The sequence below is a fragment of the Micromys minutus genome, assembly GCF_963924665.1.
Source record: "Micromys minutus genome assembly, chromosome: 30".
Taxonomy (NCBI): Eukaryota; Metazoa; Chordata; class Mammalia; order Rodentia; family Muridae; genus Micromys; species Micromys minutus.
This window is the reverse complement of record NC_137965.1, coordinates 18,799,351-18,820,897: the sequence shown is the minus strand read 5'-3', so window position 1 is coordinate 18,820,897 and position 21,547 is coordinate 18,799,351. Positions and strand designations below refer to the sequence as shown.

The 21,547-nt window shown below is 44.4% G+C and overlaps 1 protein-coding gene across 2 annotated transcripts in view; it reads right to left on the bottom strand.

Annotated features, from left to right (window-relative positions):
- Positions 1-21,547, bottom strand: part of TULP4 (TUB like protein 4) — a 123,535-nt gene that overhangs the window by 18,206 nt on the left and 83,782 nt on the right. For both annotated transcript variants that reach the window (XM_080941759.1, XM_080941760.1), the window contains exons 5-9: positions 18,334-18,514; positions 15,561-15,695; positions 9,020-9,186; positions 4,039-4,263; positions 2,777-3,011 (exon numbers count right to left, since the gene is read on the bottom strand). In XM_080941759.1, the coding sequence (XP_080797885.1) occupies positions 2,777-3,011; positions 4,039-4,263; positions 9,020-9,186; positions 15,561-15,695; positions 18,334-18,514 (943 nt within the window). The remainder of the gene's footprint in view (positions 1-2,776; positions 3,012-4,038; positions 4,264-9,019; positions 9,187-15,560; positions 15,696-18,333; positions 18,515-21,547) is intronic.

Genomic DNA, 21,547 nt, shown 5'->3' with positions numbered 1-21,547 from the left:
TCTACTACTGTTATTAAAATGGCTGTTCTTATAGTGCCTTGGAAATATACAAAATTGATCATTTTGCCAAAAGTTGAAAACAAAAATTTTACTATTGAGCCTCAAAACACTCAGGTAATCACTTAGTCTTATGTGAATGTTCAAGAAGACTGGAAAGCTAGCCTGAGGTTCACCCACAGACTCCCCAAAACCTGCTGATGGCTAGGCCTGCAGAATCTACCCTCTTGCTGAGTTGGGTCCACGCCAAGGTCTTTGGGAAGTTCTGCCTAGAATGACAACTCTAGAACTGCCACAGGCATCTGGTACAGCTGACCCCTGCCAGAGCATTGAAAGGGAGACTCTGAGCAGTGAGGACTTGCAGTGGTAGATTTGGGTTGCTCTGTGTGTACTTCATATGGAAGCCATTCCTGGTAGCTTTGCTAGTTGGCCATAAGAAGAAAGATTAGAAGCCCAAAACAGAGGGTTAAAAAAAGTACAGTGGCCCATGACAGAACTGCAAATACACACCCTACTACTAGAAGTCTTGTTGCTTTAACCAGCCCACACTCGCATACCCATTCTTTTTCCACCCAATCCCGTCGTCCCGCCTTGTGCTTATTCCAGGATGGTCTTGAACTGGCTACACAGCTGAGGATGAATCTGAGTTCTTCCTATTTTTAATTCTGAAAGGTAAGGATATAGCCATGCCACACCATGCTTTGTTTATGGGACTATTGAGCTCAGGGTTTGGTGTGTGCTCAGCAAGCAGTGTATAGACAAAGCTATACCTCTAACCCCCACAATGATAATTCTATCTGTCAAGACACTTGGCAAACAGTCCCAGCGGTAAACCACAAAATGAAGTACATAAAAATCTCCCAATGAACCCGGGTCCCACAACAGACCACATCAGTTGATGAGAGGAGCAAGCCCAGGGCCTCAGAGCTAACTATACCTCTCAGGTGCTTTTCACTGTGCTGCTCCAAAGGCTGTACGCTGAGAAATAATGCTGTGGAGTCCAGGAAGGGCTAATCAGCTTCTCATGATGTGACAGTCCTGTCTTTTCAAGGTTACATGTCACCTCCATCCTCTGAACTACTTTGTATATACCACTGAGTTGCCAATTAGTCATATTGTGCCTTGTGACACAGCTTCTATTTCTGTCATGAGGTGTTTAAATTTGATGAACTTTTCAAGGGCTTAAATTGTCCTGTGTTCCAGCAGGTTCACAAGGGGCTCACATACAATAGAGTGGGCACTGACTTGGTGTTTGTAGATTCACTTTACTTTATAACTTTTAGTTATAAAGATTTAAGAGAAAATACCTTATTTCCCAAAGACGTGGTAGCAACTATGCAGTCTGTATTTGGTGTGAACTGGCAAGTATGAACATTGAGGAAAACTAGGCATGCCAGGTACATAAGTCTGGTCTTGGGAGGCTACAGCCCCCTCTGCAGAGGCATATGGGGGAAGTAAACAAGCCCTTCACTCAACTTAATATTCAGTGTCAGCCTGGGCTTTTAGAGCTGTGCCTGGAGAAGGTCCTTCCAACAGCAAGATACGAAGTCTCGGAGGGACCCTGCCTCACACTCTGACCAGTAGGCTGTCCCCCTGAAGCCATTCCCTGTAATTTTCCATGTTCCTTTCCTTCCTGACTGCATGCTCTCAATTCTTACTCTTTCTACCCTTGGTATTAGCTGATCACGTGAATCAAAAGTTAAAAAAGATGACAAACATTCTCAGTTTAAAACTGAGGCTTATTGCTTTAATTCTGTATCAGAACATGTGGTGTTGGAGAACATCGCCACGGTTGCTGTGGTGATACCTAGGACCAGGTGCAGGCATGTAAGATGCCGGCATCGGCAAGTGAGGCTGAGTGTAAACACAACTACTCCTTTAAAAACTAGAAGGACCCTGGTCACACATGCTATGGCAGCTTCAGGGACACAACAAAGGACAAAGGCCAGTCCAAAGTGTGAACTGACACTAGGAAGTAGAGAGTATTAACTAATGAAACAAACTCAAGGTCTAGTGCTACAAAGATGACTGGTTCTCCCCACAAGGCAAGCAGGCTCCTGAAAGTGATGACTGATGTGCCAAGCAGGACACGATGACAAGTGATGGACACCAAGGTTAACATTGTGCCTTCTGTGGCAGGGGTCACAGGAAGGTTGCAGAATGACAAGCTACAGGTACTCACAGGTACATGTGTACATTCAGCTGGCAACTAACTGGCACAAAAAACCTCACAGTGCTCCCGTGGGGCCTCAGTCTAGATCTTGTAGAGTGGCACCTTTAATAGGTCTGAGCACTGATGCCCACACGAACAGAATGACGTGAGAACGATAACGGGAAAACCAAGTAGGAGATTAACAGGGCAGGGGCAAAAGTACAAGGCTGAAGGTGGCTGTGGGCTTAAAATCTAGGCTCTGTCACCCTCCTGGGAAGGCAGGGACTTCCTATTTTCTTCTCCTCACCTCAGTACTATACCCAGGAACTCAATGAGTACTTACTCAGTGACTGTGAGGGTGTCTTCAGGACCAGAAAGCCTATAGTAGTAGTGGCTTTCCCTGAGGTGGGAGTTGATGTTTCCTCAGCCTGACATGCATGGAGTGCTGGGAAAACCTCTCGGCAAGGGCGTTTAGGTGGAGCCAGGAAAGGGAGAAACATCAACAATGTGACACCCTAACCAGCATGAAACAGACTCAGAAACTGGTATTCTCCTTGCATGACTTTAAGGGTGATATTTCACAACCACACAAGAATGGGGTCTCAGTCCCTGCAGCAAAGGGTCTACCTGATTTGCTGTCTGTCCGAGGGTCCATAATGACAAACTCTGGCCGCAGTTTGCTGATGCGCCTCCCCTTGAGAATGGGCACGAGTCCTCCCAGATACTCCAGGTAGAGGGTGTAGCAGGGCCCACCGACCTCTGGGTCGTCCTCGGTACGCTTCATGGTGCAGTGCAGCCGTTCATTGCCCGCTGAGGGGTAGCTGACAAAGTCTCGCATGTTGTTGGGGTCTGGAATCGGGGGCTAGAGGCAGGACACGGGAAGAGAAAGCAGATCTGGGATCCCAGAAAGAAAAGAGCAGGCATAGAGTGGACTGACTGGCTTGTCACAAATGCTTGGCGGAGTATGGACCAGGCAGAGGTCAACTACATGCTGTAGAAGATGACTCAAAACTAGAGGACACTGAACTGCAACTGGTGACAGTGTTGACACCTACCTTTTCTGATATATTACACAAGATACTCTTAGCATATTATATGGCAACATTGTATGAAAGCTTAGATAAAAAGAACCATCAGACTCTAACACTGTAATGCATTAGGAGAAAAGTGATCAAGAAGTCAATCTAGAGACATAGAGAAAAGGCCTAAGATCAACAGAAAGCCTTGTGTGAGTAGTGACTTCGCATATTGCCACTTTACAGGCACTTTCTGGGTGACAGACAGTCTGTATAAAGGATGGCTGGGAACTGCACTATGTGGGAGTCACACTCAGTACAGTGAAGAGGAGAGCAAGCCTGAGAGCTGGTCTACACTGAATACTGACTAGTCTAACTAGCTTCAGAAAAGTTATCTCCCTCACATAAACTCTCCTGCTTTATCAGGAGGAAACAATGCTAGAGTCTGTGGGAAGTCAAGACGAAAACCAAACGTCTTCATAAGTACTTGGCATACTCTCAGTACTAAATAAACAGTTTGCTCCTTTGATCATTAGGTTGACACAATAATCAAGCTGGACAAGAGAAAGGACCCCCCCCCCCACCCAACACGGACACTAACAGGAATGCCAGGCAGACCGCAGATACAGAAGAACATGAGAATGGACCCCCCCACACACACACACGGACACAGGGACACTAACAGGAATGCCAGGCAGGCCACAGATACAAAAGAACAAACGGTTTTTTGCCAAGTCCATGCAGCCGTCCTCAGGTACTCTAGAGGAGAGATAGGAAAGTCTCTGCATTACCTCTGATGCCCTCCTCCGCCTCTCCTGCTCTTGTGGGGAAAAGGCTAGAGGGGAAACAGGAAGAACAGAAGGGGAAGACTACCTTAATAGTGGGAATGAAGGCAGTGGAGAGGTAGGAACAGAGACGAGGGGGCAGGGTCAGCTTGTTAACATCCTTGTCTTCTCGAAGGGTGCTGGCGATGGTCTGCTGGCACAACAGCTGGAGACTGGACACTCGGTGTTCTACACGAACCACATATAGGGCTGGTCCTGAGGCCATAAGCAGCCGGGAGTCTCGATGGCCCCAACAGATGGAGATGATGGGACGCTACCAAAGAAAGAAGGCACATGGGGGGAGGGTGCACAGTTAAACTTGTCTCAGCAAAATAAGTCATTTGATAGTTTGAAGATTCTTAGTATTTCAAAGCATAGCAGAGAATACTAGCTTTGTCTGAAATGGTTCCTAAAAGCACAGCAACTGCCTAAGGGTACACTCATCTATTCTTACTACAGGGCTGGCCATCTGCATCCTCAAATTATCCAGTGGTGATGCCCATGAATTAGAAGGTGATAAAGAGGTAGACCACATGGCCTTTTCCAGTTCTTCCATGACACAACACTTCAGGGTCAGATTCACACTGGATGTGGGGCTCCAAGTCATCTAACCCGCAGCTCTAAGCCTCCTAACTTCTTATGAGCCTGATAAGGATGTTATGAAGATTACAGAAGGTAGTACCATGGTGCTTCTGGGACCCCAGGAATAAAGTCACCGCTGTTCTCCACTATCCTCAAAACAATGGGCCAGGAATGGCAAGTAAACTTCTCTTTGGAAAAGGGAGAGTTGGGGAAGCAGTGTTCCTAAGGAAGAGTCTAGGAGTGAGGGTCTTTGAAAACACAAGCTGCAATCCAAATCCGAGTATGTTAGAAGTAAATCTCAAACTCAAGAGTATTATACAAGCAGAGCACAGTGGGAAGAGAAAAGGGGCTGAGATGGAGAAATGAGGAGCTCTGTTCATGCTGATGCAGACACATTGAGTGCTAATTTAATGAGGTCTCCAGGGCTTCTGAGATCACAAGTGGAGATGTCAGATCTTTTATATGAATGACAGAAACAGAATTTTCACAACACTTTAGTGACAAACATCAAGATAAAAGGAACACATAACGACAATTCCTTAATGTAGCCCCTAGGGTCAGCCAATCCTGGTTTCAACTTCAAAAAGCAAGGCTGAAGATAATTTATCTCCTATTTTTATCCATGAGGATGGGCCACAGCACCCTCACCAAAAAAGATCATGCATTTATTAGTTATGGATCCAGGAACTCAAGTCTGAGGGAATCTAGAACATTTCAAGCTGGGCTTCTACAATGAGATGATTTCACAAGGGGTAGATCACTGAAAGAGGGACATGTTAACTCACAGAAAGCCATAACCATTGCTAATAGCACAGCAGAACAGCACTGTACATGGGTAGGTGTCATGTGCATGTGTGTGCATGTATGTGATCATTGAACTCTGAAGCTAAATATTAGAACACTGATTCTAGTACCACCAAGCTTATACTTTTGTTTGTTGGAGATACTGGGATCATGCCTTGGAAACACACTATAACTAAGCTAGCTCCCCAGCCCTTAAGTTTACTTTGATAGATATCTGTTTATCTTTCTTACCTTTGCATCCTCCCCCTGTGAATGTCCCTACCTGAGGACTCAAGTCCACAGCATGTACCATATGACACACTGGAGCTGGCTGTACAAGTGACTTCTTTCCCGAATGTTCTGTTCCTTTTGATTAATGAATGGATCTACCATGCCAGCAGTGCGGGGGAGGCAGTGCGGGGGGGTGCAGTGCAGGGAGGCAGTGCAGGGGGGGGTGCAATGCAGGGAGGCAGTGCGGGGGGGGTGCAGTGCAGGGAGGCAGTGCAGGGGGGGGTGCAGTGCAGGGAGGCAGTGCAGGGGCTCAGTGCAGGGCTGAGCTGCAGAGGGCAGACTCCTGCCCCTTCCCTCTAGCTCTGTTTTCCATGGAACTACTTCTGTATAACACATCAGCTATAAAGTCATCCTAAGCATGTGCCTCTTTTATCTATACCAAGAATTTACACTAGAAATCCAGACTTTCAACTAAACTCAAAGCTTCTCCAGCCACACATCTAACAAAATAAGCCCATCTTCATAACTGGTTCCATTCTGCTTGCCAGCCAGTACCCACATGCATTATCTCAGAGTCCTCTCAACTGTGACACAGGCACTCGTGTGCAAGTCAACATGAGGAGTGGAGTCAAGAGGGCTAGGTTACTTAGGCCCAGCTAATAAACAGGGAGAACTACAACTCTTGGCCCAAGCAGGAAATGGTGCTTATCTTATTACAAGTGGCCATCTCTCCTAAGTACGGGTGTCCTGATACAACAAACAGCCTTAGGAATATGTACTATCTTACTCAGAAAATCATGTGTCATTCAGTAAGTAATGAACCTCAATTTCTCCCTAGTCCATTTGAGTAAAGGCTATTTTACTGAACAACAACAAAAACCCATTTATAGAAAAAGCTAAAAGGACAAGCAGGACCAACAGAGCCCACAGACAGTACTGTGAATACACAGCAGGAAGGAATCCATGGGTTGGGTGGGAACAAATAAGGACGAACCAAGAAGTCGGGAGACAGACAGCAGAAGCAGAGCCGTAGCACTCCTGCAGTCCAAGCTGGGCAGCACGGGGAGTCAGAACACTAGGGCAAACATGGCCTCTGGCCTGAAGAAAATAAGACACTAGAGTACTGCACACTGGATGAATTATAAAGGGTTCAGACAGAAGGTGGTTCCAATCTAGAGCAGTGGTTCTCAACCTGTGGGATCACAGATCAGATATCCTGAAGATCAGTAGCAGCGAAATCATCTTATGGTTGGGAGTCACCACACCACGAAGAACTGTAGTAAAGGGCACCAGTGATAGGACAGTTGAGAACCACTGCTGTCTTAGAACAACATTAACATCAGATGACTCCAGAAAGGCTGGTACACTGGAGCACTCTTTTACAGAATGGATTCCACTGCTATGATGGGACTCAACTAAAACCCCCGAGTCCAGTTCTGCCGTGTCTGCATTCACCTGCTAGCCCGCTGGCTGACACAGTTCCCTAAAATGGTTTTTATGGTGTTCTCCCCTCTGCATCTGCTGCTGCTGACTGAGCGCCACACTCTTAAGTGCTGGTCCTTTCTTCGTTTGCCCTTTCCCACCATGCACTTCCTTTGCACAGTCCAAACTCATCTCACCCACAACACACACACACACACACACACACACACACACACACACACACACACACACACACACACAGCTGGACTTCCAATCCAAAGTCAGTAAAATATCCACTGAAATTGGAGGTAAGGTTGACTGGACTCCTGGTGAAGCTCTGACAGAACCTCAGTCCTCAGTGGTTCCATGTTAGTGTGCAGCACCAAAGAACAGGAAGCACTGTTCCAGTCACATCTCCCCGATGCTCTGCACCTTTACCAACAGCCATGAAAAGTGTAATGTCTTGGACTGCACCAAAATCTTCTGAACCAGGTTAAGAGGGGAGCCTGCCAGACACAGAAACTTCCCATAAAAAGCAAGTGCTCCTTTTATCCATGTTACCACAGCATCTAGAACCCAACTCTAACTCAAAATCTATAGTGTGTATCTGTAATTATTTATATATTCTCCTTTAACTGACTTCTTGGGTTTCAGTGGGAGGCACTAATATTGTTTCTTACATAATGATCCTTAAAGGCACAGTTACTTCTCGAAATACCAGCTCTGTTGGATTAATAAGGGAACAGATATGTGCATACTTATTTGCTCACAAAGATGCTATCAAATGACACTTTTAAACCCTACAAATCAAACAGCCTGGTTACAAATGAGCAAAGCACTTGAGAAGTCATCTCTTTAACAATACACAAATCAGCAGTGACGCTCAGTACAGTCTAACTCAACCCAGACCACAGCCACTATGAAGGAGAACCATGCCCAGTATGACGGCTACTGCTGATGGCAAAACCATAAAGCACAGCACCCGGAAGGCAACACTTAGGAAGACGTAGACAAACTGTGACTTAGAAAGGTGGGAGAGAATGTATAACCAGGCAGCAGGAGTGGAAAATGGCAGGTCAGCAGAAAAACTAGAAACTATCACATGATCCAGAAGTGAACTTCTGGGTACAAATCCAGAAGAACATAAAGAAGGGTGGAGATATTTGCACAGCCGTGCGCATAGCAGCATTATTTATAACAGTCAGCCAGAGAGGGAGGCACATTTGTTTAGTATGAGCACTTGGGAACAGAGATGAGAGATCTGTGATTTCAAGAACAGCCTCGTCTACACATCAAGGTTTAGGCTACAAAGGGAAACCCTGTGTTAAATAAAACAAAGCCACAGCCAAAGATGGAAGGAATGCAAACGTCCATGAGTGTGTGAGCAGGCAAATGAAGCATACTATGTTCACATAAGGGTATCTACTGGGCCATAAAGAGGCAGGCAGCTTCACCCTTTGCACTAGAACACTACAACACTGTGCTGCACAGACCTGGGACTTCCATTTGTCTCCACCAGGGCAAGGAAGATAACTGCCAGAGACTCCTGTGGAAAAGGCTCTATAACAAGCCACGGCCTTGGCTTATGGTGTTTGTCTCTGACAAGCTTTCCCTCTTGTTCTGGGTTTTGGTGTGCAGTCTGATATTGCCCTCTGAGACCTACTCGAGAGTGACTCTACTTTTCTCTTATGAACTTCATTTTGTTACAGGCAGATCTCACAAAGTGCAATTCCCCCTTAGAAACAACTGTGTTAAGATCCAGGATTCGCTCATCTATGGGTTTTTCCTGAAGCAGTTTCCTCTATTAACTCTCTACTCATTTGATTTTAAAATGCTCAATTCCATTTTGTTTAAAAGGTAAAAGCTGCTTTCTTCCCTAATTCCCTGATCTATAGGCCAAGAATTAGAGGGGGAAAAAAAGATTAAAATAAGACTTGCCAAAGCCAATTACAGTAAGAATAACTAATGTATGTTATTTACCAAAAATGTACTGTATTTTCAAGTGTTCTTACCTGCACAAGTGTATCCAGAGTGAAGATATGCTCCCCTCTAACATTGTAGAACTTGACCATGGCGCTCTTCAGAAGAGGACCATTGGGCAGCTCGCTGAGCTGAGCCTGCTGCTCCATCCCAGCAACTGCCAGTAAGTCTCCCTGCGTACACCACTGAGCCACCACCTCTGCAACCACACAAAAGGGTCAGTTAGCATGAGGGCACAGCCCTCCTCAACAGCCAAGTCATTCTGTCGTCAGCATCCTAAAACACAACTCCTAAACAAAGCCAACAGAGGCTCTTCAGTCTTTCTTTCATGAGAGTATACTTTGTACAAGATAACATTACTCTTCTATAAACAGGTATTTATTTGGATGGGGATTGCTGCTCCTTTGGAACATAACTAATTCAGGGTAAAAACCATTTCTGAGAAAACCTACAAGTTAAAGCCAGGTATAGCAGCATGGGCCTGTAATCCTAGCTACTTTTTAGGCAAAGGCAAAAGGGTCACAGTTAAGGCCAGCCTGGGTTATGTAGCAAGATCTAATTATTAAAGCATATATAGAGATATATACATATAAACTTATAGGATAAAAGTAAACAAATGCTGGAATGTTAAATATGTACCTCCAGTATCATCATTCTCACAATAAAATTGAGAACTACTCCTAAGCAAGGTAAGACTTATGGCTGAGTCATGTTCTCCCGGGGCTTTCCTACTGTGGTATCTTCCTTCATGCCCACAGGTGACTTTTTAAAAGAGTTTATTTACAAATTCTCCAATTAAAAAATAGACTGAGGTAAACCACAATTAGTAATTGATATTTGGGGACCACTGGACATAAAGTTCAGGCCCTGGATGCACGTGTGCACAAGAGAGCTCTGACATTTTGCTGGGCACTTACAATGTGGGGTAGAGAAAGAACAGCGGCGTTCCTGCTGGATGCCAGGTAGCATGAGTGGAGAAATCTTCATACTAGAAATGTGATGCCTACCTACAAATGGCCAGTGGATGCTGTGTCTTATTCTAGTATAAGCGACTACTTATCTCTTGCTGATGAAATGGATAGATAAGATAGATGATAGACAGACACCCATTAGTAGTAACAAGATTCACAAACTCTTCTTTCAATGCCTTCAAACTACCATCTCGTTATACAGTTCTCTGAAATACAGATCCATTTTGTAGAGAAGGTGCTCTGATGACAGCCACATAGATCAGAACCCAGGGCTAGAATTCAGTGCCTAACCTACACCTACATGATCAAACTCCGTGTGATGGGAAAGACTCGATGCTGAAGCCAGTGCACTCTGTAGTCAGAGTTTTTTCACCTGCTAGAGAAGCTACAGAGCACTCCCTAAGGCAAGGCAGCCTCCTGAACTTTCTCATTAAGTCAGAACAGAGCAGAAACCAAGAAACAGCTCAACAGCTCCAAACATAGAGCAGAAAAAAAGCTGAAAACACCTGAATCATACAACCATTAATAAACAGTATTTCTCATATGAACTAAAATCAAACTAGAAAACAAAAAGTAATTTTAAAAATGAAATAAATACCCTGCTTAACAAGATTTTCAATACAACAGGGAGGAAACTAGAGGACACACGTACAGTGTGCACTGCACATTTGATGCCAGATCGTGTCTGGAGAAAAGCCTGGTCACGACCCTGAGACTGAAATGACCGTCTCTGGACTACAGCGTTGTGCACACAAACTAGAAGGTCAGAGTGGAGCGGCAGCAAGATGGCCTGACAGCACCCGAGCTGGGGGAGAGAGCAATGTTTCCCAGGCCTCACCCAACCCATCCTGCTCAGTACCACACTTCTCTCATTCTTTTAAGATTTCTGAAACTTCTGCCACAAAGTGGGTTTAAAAACTAGAAGGCAATGCCTGCAGAATTCTCAGAGCCAAGGTAAGCAGCTGCTGAGAACTCAGGGATCTTTGTGTTAGAGGCAACAACCAGTCTGTCGTTATGAACAAAGCCCCAGGGATGCCTTCATGCAGGTGCAGAGACACTGAGAGCTGTCATGTGCCAAGGTCAGGTCCTGCCCTCTCTTCTAAAGGACGGACTCCTTGTCAACATGGTCCTCCTTGTGCTGGCAATGACAGAATCTGTAGCGTTGTGTGTGTGTGGGGGGGGGTTCGTCGGGAAGCACCGGCTTCTATGGGTTCAGCAGGGCTCGGCTGTGCTGAACACAGTGGGCTTGATTACCTCATGAGCCCTGACAACTAACAACAATCACCTGGGATTTCCCGCTGTAACCACGGTACTAGGTTCTCTACAGGGATGGAGTTCCTGGGACTGGAACTGGAGCAGTCACAAGCTGATGGGGAAACAGGAATACAAGCAAACATTCATTTGGTTGCCAGAAGCCCAGGTGTGATTGTGAGTGGGACATACTTCTTTTTGGGATTTAAAAAAAATTATGCTTGAATCACTTTAAAAAATAACTTCCAATGTTTCTTTCTAAGTTTCTTGATAACAATGTTCTTGAATCTCTGAAGATCCTATTATACATCCAGTAAGTGCTGTGCAGAAGTTCCCTCTTGTTCATGCTGCACTCTTGACACACAGGGGCCTGCCAGCTGCAAGCATCTAGGTGGTGTGCTCTCATGCTTCATGTCTTCTCCCAGTGGTTTCAGGCCTCTGCACATTTGGGCCTTTTAAGCATTTTACACAAAAATGTATACTACTCTCCTTGTCCTGGTTATCTTCAACTGTCCACTTGACAACGCTCAGAGCAGCTGACCAGGGAACCTCACTTGAGGGACAGGCCGACTGGCATGTCTGTGGGGGGTTATCTTGACTAATCCTTAGTGTTGAAAGGTCCAGCCTACGCTAGTCCCTGACTGGCTATAAGACAGTAAGAGCCCTCCCAGGCTCCTGCTTCACGTGTCTGCTCCAGTTCCTGTGCTGATGTCTTCTGTGATCGATGGTGTGGGAACGCAGTACAAATAACTGGTCTTCCTGAGTGCTTTTGTAAGTGCCTAACACACCAACGGAAATAAAACTAGAACATTCCATAAGCCAATCTCATGGGCCTTTAAAAAGAGACTCAGCAGGAAGGGAAGAGTACCATACACACTGCAGCACCATTTGGGAGTTAGAGGTCAACACAGTCCTCTGCCTCTTAGTTTTCTATAGTAAACATTTGCTTTTTTATTAACCAAAAGATATGTGTATGTCTGTGTGTACATATACGTGTGGATGTGAAGTGGCTGAAAGGGAGGAAATATGCAGTTTAGTAATTGCATGATGGTAAAATCATAGGAAAAGTGGGTCTTTTTTTGTTTTTAAGATTGTTGGCTGGTTTTCTTTCCCTTTTTAAAGGCTGGGGAGATAGCCCACACAGTCAAGTGTTGTGTTGTAAGCATCAGACCTGAGTAGAGTTCCCAGAACTCAATTATTTGCCAGATGTGGTGGTACATGCTTATGATCTGCTGCTAGAGAGGTGGCAGAGACGATGGCTCCCCAGCTCACAGGCCCGTAGCCTAGTCTAACTGGGGAGCTTTGGGGCGCCGAGTAATCCCATCTCAAAGAAAGCAGACACTGTTGTAGAGGACACCTGAGGATATTCTCTGGCCTCCATACACACTCACAGGACAGAGTCAGGACTGAAAGGCGGAGGCTCGCTACATGAGGAAGGTGGCGGCACAGCCACACACCCATCAAAACCTGCACGATTCCCACAGACCTCACTGAATGATGAAAGGTGCAGTTCTGAGCCTAGAAAGATGGCTCAGTCATTAAGCTGGGTGCTTGGGGGGTGGGGTGGCAGAGTCTGAACATGCTGGGGGGTGGGTAGAAGCACATCTTTTGTTTCCTGATACACATGGATCAATGTGGTGGTCTTTAGAATCGACTTGTATCACCTACAAACCTGCTGCCATCGCTTGCATCAGAGAATACCACAGCTCACGACTCAGGTATACTGTTTTAAGTAAAAGAAAAAAGGGGAGGGGCAGATATTACACCAAAACCCCATCTCCTGCTCCTTGGGTGCTAAGAAGATGTTTGAGGTAAATTACTTAGCCAACTTCATCCTAAGGTGAACTCCCTCAGCAACAGCTGCACAGTGAAAGCAGACACCCATCTCTGTCCCCTCCAGAATCTGCAGCATAAAAACCACCATGCCAGGTGATACAGAAGAGGGCAGGACATGGAGGACAGGAGTGGTGTGGGATATCTGCACATGTGTTTCATGAGTTACAGTGCTGGTGATAAGGGGCATGAGGAAAAGGTTCTCTGAGACCATATATACAGAAAGACCAAGGGATTCAGAGACTCTTCAGCCTTCATCAGACCCTCAAGTGACAAGACTGTTTTCCAAAGAACCAGATCACAGCATCTTTAGAAATCCTGAACTACAAAATCTAAACAATCTCAGTATCTCAGTATTGTGATAAGGTAACAACTATGGCACCTCTAGGGACTTGTTTATTTCCATTATTTATTAATACAGACCATAGAACAACAGAATAAAATAAAATTTATAAACAAGAACCACTGCTGCTGTTCATACCACATTTAAGACTAGATCTAAACCACGTTGATGTCAGGTCAGAAACAAATACTCTGACACCAAGATAGGAGAATGACTTACATGGAGTAACAAGTGGACAGTACTGGCTCAGGTAAAGCTGTCTGAAATCATGAAGAGATAGCTCAAGTGTGTACAACAACTATCCCCAGCCACAACACCGGAAACAACTAAAAGCATTGCAGATTAGATGTTGCCCTGCTAATTAAAGATAGCTTTCTGAGCTCCTCAAAAAATGGTGGACTCCCTTTATAAGCAGAGCTTCTTCTTTTCTGACCTTGTCTGAGGAGCTGGAATTCCCTCTCCTCCTCTTTCAAAATGTCACACAGCCTTGGTTAGAGTACATGTTCAGCCTCCTTTCTTCAGACAAAAACCAGATCAGCAAGCCCCTGAGATTCTTGAAGTGCCTCTCCATGCTACGGAGGCATCTCAGTACCTTAGCCTTCTGCCAGTGACCTGGATATTCCTAACCCCTTCCCCCAAACTCCTTGATTCACCCTGAGTAAAGTCACTGTTTCCCTGAAGGTGGTCCTGGTGTCATAGACTGATATCAGCCAATCTCTCTCTCTCTCTCTCTCTCTCTCTCTCTCTCTCTCTCATACACACACACACACACACACACACTTGGTGAGAACATATTAGAGGTGTTAATAGACACACAAATAATATATCTAAAGAGCTGTTAGATAAGTAGGTAACACAGAGATAAGTAAAAAGATAAGAGCTTCGAAAAGCAAGGAGGTAAAAACAGTAAACAATCTGTAAAGAGTAAACAGGAATGAAATGGCAATTATGTTATCTTGAACCATAAACAGATATTTGATAGAGAACAAAATTCAGGATTCCACAACTAGAGGCAGATCTCAAGAAATTAGCAACTACGGTTAAAAGTTTAAAAACAGAGTTTTTGAAGGAAACTAGACTTTACGAGATACATGGAAGAATTTATAAGGGCCAGTCCTATTTTAACTCACTGGAAGACAATATTCAGAAAATAGTCAACAGAGCAGCACAGAATGTAAGTCTGACAGAAGATATTTACTCTCCTAAAGGGGCTAATAGACTAAATAATTCCTTATAAAACAGGAATTCCTTTTAGCAGCCCTAAAACAGCAAATGGGATACCTAAGAATGAGTACAATTTGCTTTAAAATATGCTTCAAATTGAAAACAGACTTATAAGTGTGTGGGTGGTGCAGATAGGTACCACATACTGCTGCCAAGTGTGATATGCACAAAGATGACTCGCCATCCCCCTGCTTCCTAGAGAGCCTAGAGAAGCAGCAGCTGCCGCCATGGCAATGACTTTGCAAGACAGCCACACAGACAGTAACTAGCACAGAGGTCTGTCTCCCACTCAGAGGACAGTAAGCGCCGTAATATAAAGGACTAGAGCCAGCCCAGGCTTAGAATTTAAAATTTTTTCTACTCTGTCCCAGTGAATCCTGAAGAGGCAAGACTGTTGTTTTGCAAAAAATCTACCAAGGTCACTCTGTCTTTAGGAACCTTGAAGTACACAACCAGAACAGCCCCAGTTCCCGGTCTAGGAAGTTTTCTCTTGTGAAAACATTTCCTCACAGAAATGTAGCAGCACTTATCACTGTCCTGCATGGATGTGACAGTCTGGAACCTCCAGTCTTTCAAGGAACTCTGCTGCACAATGATCAACTCCTTATTAGCTTGCCAAAACTCTAAGGGCTTGTGGGTAAAGGACAACGTGGTGCCATCTGCTGCCATTTGAGTAAAGTGACAGCCAGATGTGCATCCAGTGAACAGCAGGCCATTCTTGTTGGAGTGGAGCAAGGAGAGGGCTATGACTCAGACTGGGTATTAGCAGCTATAGACTTGTTAAGATGAGCAGAAGAGTTTAGCAGAGCGCCCTTTGTCAACAGACTCCACTAAGCCCCCAAAAGGCCATCAAACAGGAGAGAACCCGGCAGCCACACAGGAAGGCACCCATCTGGAGGGCAGGTGTGCACAGGTGTCACCTGTGGGGTTAGGAAATGGCGTATTTTGTACCTTTCAGCCCTGAACGGATGACAGTGGGAGATAAGTCATCATAGTTGTTCATTAAACTGATGTCTCCTGAGGTGAAGCTGACGGTGAGCAGAGGCTTGATGTTCTGCACAGGGATGGGGTATGCCGCAGGCCCATCTGTGGAAACACAAGGGCCCAGTGAATAGGTGGCAGTGAGCACAATCTGACCCCATGTCTAAAGCTGTCCTCTTTATGACACCTTACCTAGTACTTTTCTATTGCTACAACAGAACACCATGACACGGGCAACTTACAAAAGGAAACAGTTAATGTGGGTCAAGAGTTAGCAGACAGGCATGGCACTGAAACGGCAGCTGAGAGCTTGGATCCTTGGGTGTAAGTAACAGGCAGGGAGAGAGATAACTGGGAATGGAGTGGGCTTTCCAAAACACCAAATCCATACCCAGTGACATACCTTCTCCAAGGCCACGCCTCTCAATCCTTGCCAATCAGTTTCATCAACTGGGGACCTTGTCAGCATTCAAACATGTGTACCTATGGGAGCCATTCTCATTCACAGCGCCACAGTGCCCTCAAAGTTGTCTAATAATACAGCTCACACTCTGGCCTGGAATGGGCCAAGCGAAGCAAGTACTGTAGCACTCAGGGTCAGTAGGGCACTAGTGTGAGGAGCAGAAATGTGAAACAGGATGTAGGTTAGGCAGCCCCAGCGGTAACTGAGGGTGATAACGTATGTGAGTTTATTAACACGTGTTAATGTATTATGTGTTTCTTCCGATACTAAGTGCAAATTATTTAAATGTTGTGTAACATTAAGAATGGTGGGGAAAGGTATAAAAGTGTTTTCTTAATTGTGGTCCAATGCACAGAGCAAAAAGCTTCACTCAAAGTTAGAGACAATAAGCAACCATAGCAGCCAGTATTAGATCCTTAAGTTTTTACCACAGGAGACACCAAATTACAGACAGGATAGAGCCCAGATGTGACTCATAAAGTACTTTAGCATGTGTGGAATACACGGCCAGCATTAGGAAACTCTGCTTGGAAGTTCTAGGAGTGCTTGTGTTTAACACGGCCATGGAAAGGCTCAACCATACATTACTTGACAAAGAAAGAGTCAGGCGGCAGAGAAGGCTCAGTGGTTAAGAGCAGTCACTGCTCTTCCAGAGGACCTGGGTTTGATTCCCAGCACCTTGTAACTGCAGTACCAAGGATCTGATACTGTCTTCTGGTTCTGCAGGTGCTGCACACATGTGGTGTACAGACAGATTCAGGCAAAACAGCCATACATATAAATGAATTTCAATAAGTTTCAAGTGAAAGTCTCTCTGAACACCTGGATGGCCAGAACTCTCGGAGTCATGTCAGCAGGCAGTGAGGGTGACCTAGCAGACATGTAACCCAAGACAGCAACCTTTTCTTCACTCTAAGTGCATCAGTGTATCATACCACCTCTGCACCCAAACACTGTTACATCTAATATGCAAATGTGTGCTACCCCAAGAGCAGCCCACTGCTTCTGAGAAGTGAACCCTGGTTAGATAAGTGTGAGGTATACACTACCACCTCAGATCAATGATAGACATATTCTATATATAACTTTGGTCTTTGCACACTATTATTTCCTTCTCTAATAAAATAAGGATGAGAAAATCTGCATCTTACTTACTAGACAGGGTTTCCATTTGAAGACAAGCTATCTACATTTCATAGAAACTGACTTTATTACTCTGAGGTTGCAGAAATATAACCAATACCACTGCTGTGTCCATCACAAGAAGGATAGTTACTTCCTCAATGGATTTGTAGGTGCTGAGCACTCTCCTCCTAAGACCCACAGACCCCAAACCCTCTTGATAATTTATTTTGAACATGGAAAAAATTATGTCTCCGTGACAGGAGGAAGGAGACCTGTGGCTATCCAGACACTGAGGACACTGGTCGAGCCCCTTGCAGGACAGCATGTATCATCGTGACAGGATTGATGAGAAATCATGAAATTCATAGCTTCAACTCAATGAGACGCACCAAACCCAACAGTGGACAGGAGCCTGCAGCTGTAGGACAGCCTTCAAGGAGCCACTCATTTCTAGCATTTTATAATGCATTTTTCTTCAAGGGGAAAAAAAAGTGCAGGGATGAGATACTGGTAACTAGTCAATCCTGATGCTGGCAGAGGCCTGGTGGCTACCTAATGCTTCCTTTGGTCTCTTTCGCATCTGACAAAGGTAGAAAAAAACACGAGTCTCAAATATCTAACACCAACTAACACCAATAAGGCTCACAGAGGGGCACTGAGTCTTTGTGACTGAGAAGGGACAGAGCACAAACAGGGACATGGAGCATCATCTCCAGCTGCTGTTCTCTGGAACGGCAGAATGAGTCTTTCTCTTACATAAAACTAAGCCACCAGCTTTAAAACCGCTAGGGATTTGGTCATACCACATATTAACATAGTATGCAATTTTTCATCTGCAATAAAAATTTATTCCTGCTAAGCAGCTAAGACCCACAAAACCCTAGGGATAGAAGAAGACATATGTCTCATTTTATGTCTAGGAAAACCTTAGTCTTTAGAATAGAAGCAACTCAACCAGTGATCTTTCGAAAAGGGGTAATGGGAAGACCTGCATCAGGGGTAGGGGCAGTTGTGCTACATTTCAACAATAAAAGCTCTCTTGAGTGAGCCAGAGAGGTGTGTATAAGGTGAACCTTCTTCTCTGAGTGACGTCACTCTCTTTCCCAATGTTATCTTTGCCAAATGCAATAAAAGTGAGGGCAGCAAGCTGGTTACCCTGGGGAGGAGAATAATCATCTGAGTCTGTGTCACTCTCGCTGCTGTCCTCCACAAGGAAGATGGGGTAATTCCAGGACATGCTGAGGATGCCATCAGATTCATGTAGGAGGACATGGGCTAGCATTCTGCCGTGGCAGTCCATGACGATCACCTGCCCATCCGCTGTGCCAAACAACACCTGCAACAAAGAGCAAGTGGAGTAAACTGTATTAGGACAAAATACATGCACAACTAAAGACAAACTGATGAAAACTGTGGAGGGGGGGAGACACAGATGATTGGCCGAGTTTCTTTCTTTCTTTTTTTTTTTTTTTTTTTTTGCTATAATAAATACCCCACAAAAGCAATTTCACATGGTCTATTTTTGCACAGTTCCAGGTGACAGTTCCCATAGTGGGGAAGTAACAGTGCCAGGAGCCTGAGGAGCTGGCCACACCGTCTCCATAGTTAGATACACACATGCATGGCCAGCTCATTTCCCACAGTTCTACAGGTCACGATCTGGAGTGGTGCAATTCCTAGTGAATGGATCTTCTTCCTACCTCAATCAATGTAATCAAATAATCCCTCACATACAGAAACATGACCAGCAGCATGATGACCACATTATGCTATTCATACATTTGCAAAAGCAGAAAAAAACCCTGCTGTATTGTTGTTTCTTTTGTCTTCTAGCTAAAAGAGGGACTAAAAAAACATTTGTTTTCCTGGAAAGTAAAGATGCACCAGAAGTTCATTATTATAATTTACAGAAAATGTCTATGTCTATTTGGTCATGTAAGCATATTATATCTGAAAAACAAGATGCTCCGAAAGTGACTTTTTATTTAAAGTTTACTTGGCTTATAAAATAATGGGTTTCATTAATATATTCTCATGTATGTATATTATGTTTTCCTGGAAAAGGTTTGAATTCCCATGTTTAGAATATTTTTCACAGATGACAGTGACATTGATGAGTTAATCATCAATACAGTGCTGTGAGGATGGCATTAATATACTCACTGCTAAGTCCTTCATCACAATTAACAGGAACCGCTGGTCCATGCTGGAATGGACCTCAGAGGAGCCCAACACCTCAGTATGGTTAGGGTTACTCCTAAGAGCTTTCCCTTGACCCCACAGCTCTGAGAGTACACAGACAAACTGCGTGTGGGAGGTAATGGATGTAGGCAGGCACACATCAGAGCTAGCAAATTCTGAGGGAAGATTCTTTGGCTGTCAGCTCCTCACTGTGAGTATGCCACAATTGTTAGAAACCACCAGAACATCACAAGAGAAGCCTTGGGTCCCAGAAAGCATGATGAGTGTTTACCACCTGCTTTGTGATCTTATCTGGAGATCTTGCATCTGATAGTTATAAACTTAGAAATTGTTTTGCCTAATGGGATTGGGGGATCTGTGCCTAACACCTGCTTCTCATGTGACAAGCACAGCAATCATCATCTGTATTTCAGACACAGCTTAAAACCAGGAAGTAGTCAAACCAGGGCTATCTGACTGCTCTTGACACTGTGACAAGCACCTCTACAGCTGACTCTGCAGTTATATCCTTGGCATCTCAGAGAGCTCTGGATACACAGTGAGTCCTTGGTGAATATTTTTTAATGAAAAGGTGAATTAAAATTAAGGACAGCAGCAATTTAAAGACATGGGCAAATAATTAACAACGAGGGAAGAAGTAATAAGCTTATGGATTTGTATGGCTGTTTTATAATAAACCAATCACTCATTAAATATTCTGTTCTGTTGTTGTTTCTGAGATAGGGCCTATTCATCCCAGGCTAAATTCAAACTTGCAACCTTGTTGCTTCATGTTCTAAAGCTTTGTGACAATAAGCATGTCCCATTATGTCAAATATTCCTTTAAATATCATCTACAGTCAGGAGCTAGAAAGATAACTCAGCATTTAAGAGCCAATTTAAGAGCTGAGCAGCGAAGAAATGACTGCCCTTCCATAGAACCTGAGCTCAATTCCCAGCACCCACAAAGCAGCTCACTGTAACTTCAGGCAAAACACTAATGCACATATAAACAAACAAACAAACAAACAATTCCATCATCTATAATTTGATGGAAAACTTTCCCCCAGTGGAAATGATGAATTTGTCAATACATATAGATTAAAGGTAAATACAGACAGAACTATTAGGATCAGAGGAAATTCATCTTGGTTGCCGACATGAAAACCCAACATCTGCTGGCATGTCTACAGGCATCCAAGCAACACAGGCATGAAGATGGACAGCAAGAACAGTATACAGACCTACTGGGTTCTACCCTAAGGCAGGCAGGTATTTAACGTACTTAATGAGCTGTTTGCAACAACAAGCACAGAACATGCTTTCTTATACTTTCAGCAGACTCAGTTTCCAAAGGAAAAAGGTGTGGGGTCCCAACCAATGCCTCACAATGTCTGTGGAGTATGTTTCTCTTTTTCCCTCCCATATTCTCATGTACCTTCATGCAAAATGAAGAGACATTTAGGCACATAAAATTTTATTAATGAAAATAACTCAGTAGCAGATAACAGCAACTCTTCCAAGGTACTCAGGACTTACATATGTCAATCCTTAAGAATTCTAAGTGCCCCAACTGTTGCAGGTTCTCCTGTGTCCTTAAGTATTCTCATTGCTACCTACATCATCTTTCACCTGTCTTTGTCACGTGACTATCTGGCCTCCTTCTGAGGACACAATGTCTGGACTGATAGAGTTTGTGATGAGACCTATAGGAAGGGGATTAGGTCTAGGTCATGTCACAAGGATAATGCCTCAGTGGTAGGATGCACAGTCTTCTAGGAGGAAGAAAAGTACAGGCTGTATCCCAAAAGCACCAAAGAAAGGCAATGTGAGTACTTGAGGCCAGCATTCTGAGACGGAAAGGAGACCTCACCAGTAGTCAAACTGGTTGACACCTTTATCTTGACCTTCTCAGCCTCCAGAAATATGAGAAGTTGATGTGTTTCAGCCAATCCATTTACCGTACTTTGTTCTGGCAGCCTGAGCTGAAATCTGAAGGATGAAAGCTTTGTGTAACAGCATGTGTCTCCCTATGCCCTGCGATTGTGCATGAAGCGCAGCAAAGTATCTGCAAAGGACAGAACACAACTCTCCACTTAGTGACACCCAGTTTCTATTTAGAGAATGAACAGAGAACAGCCAGGAGAACAGGCATATAAGTCTTTACAAATGAAAGGAAAAAAGAAAA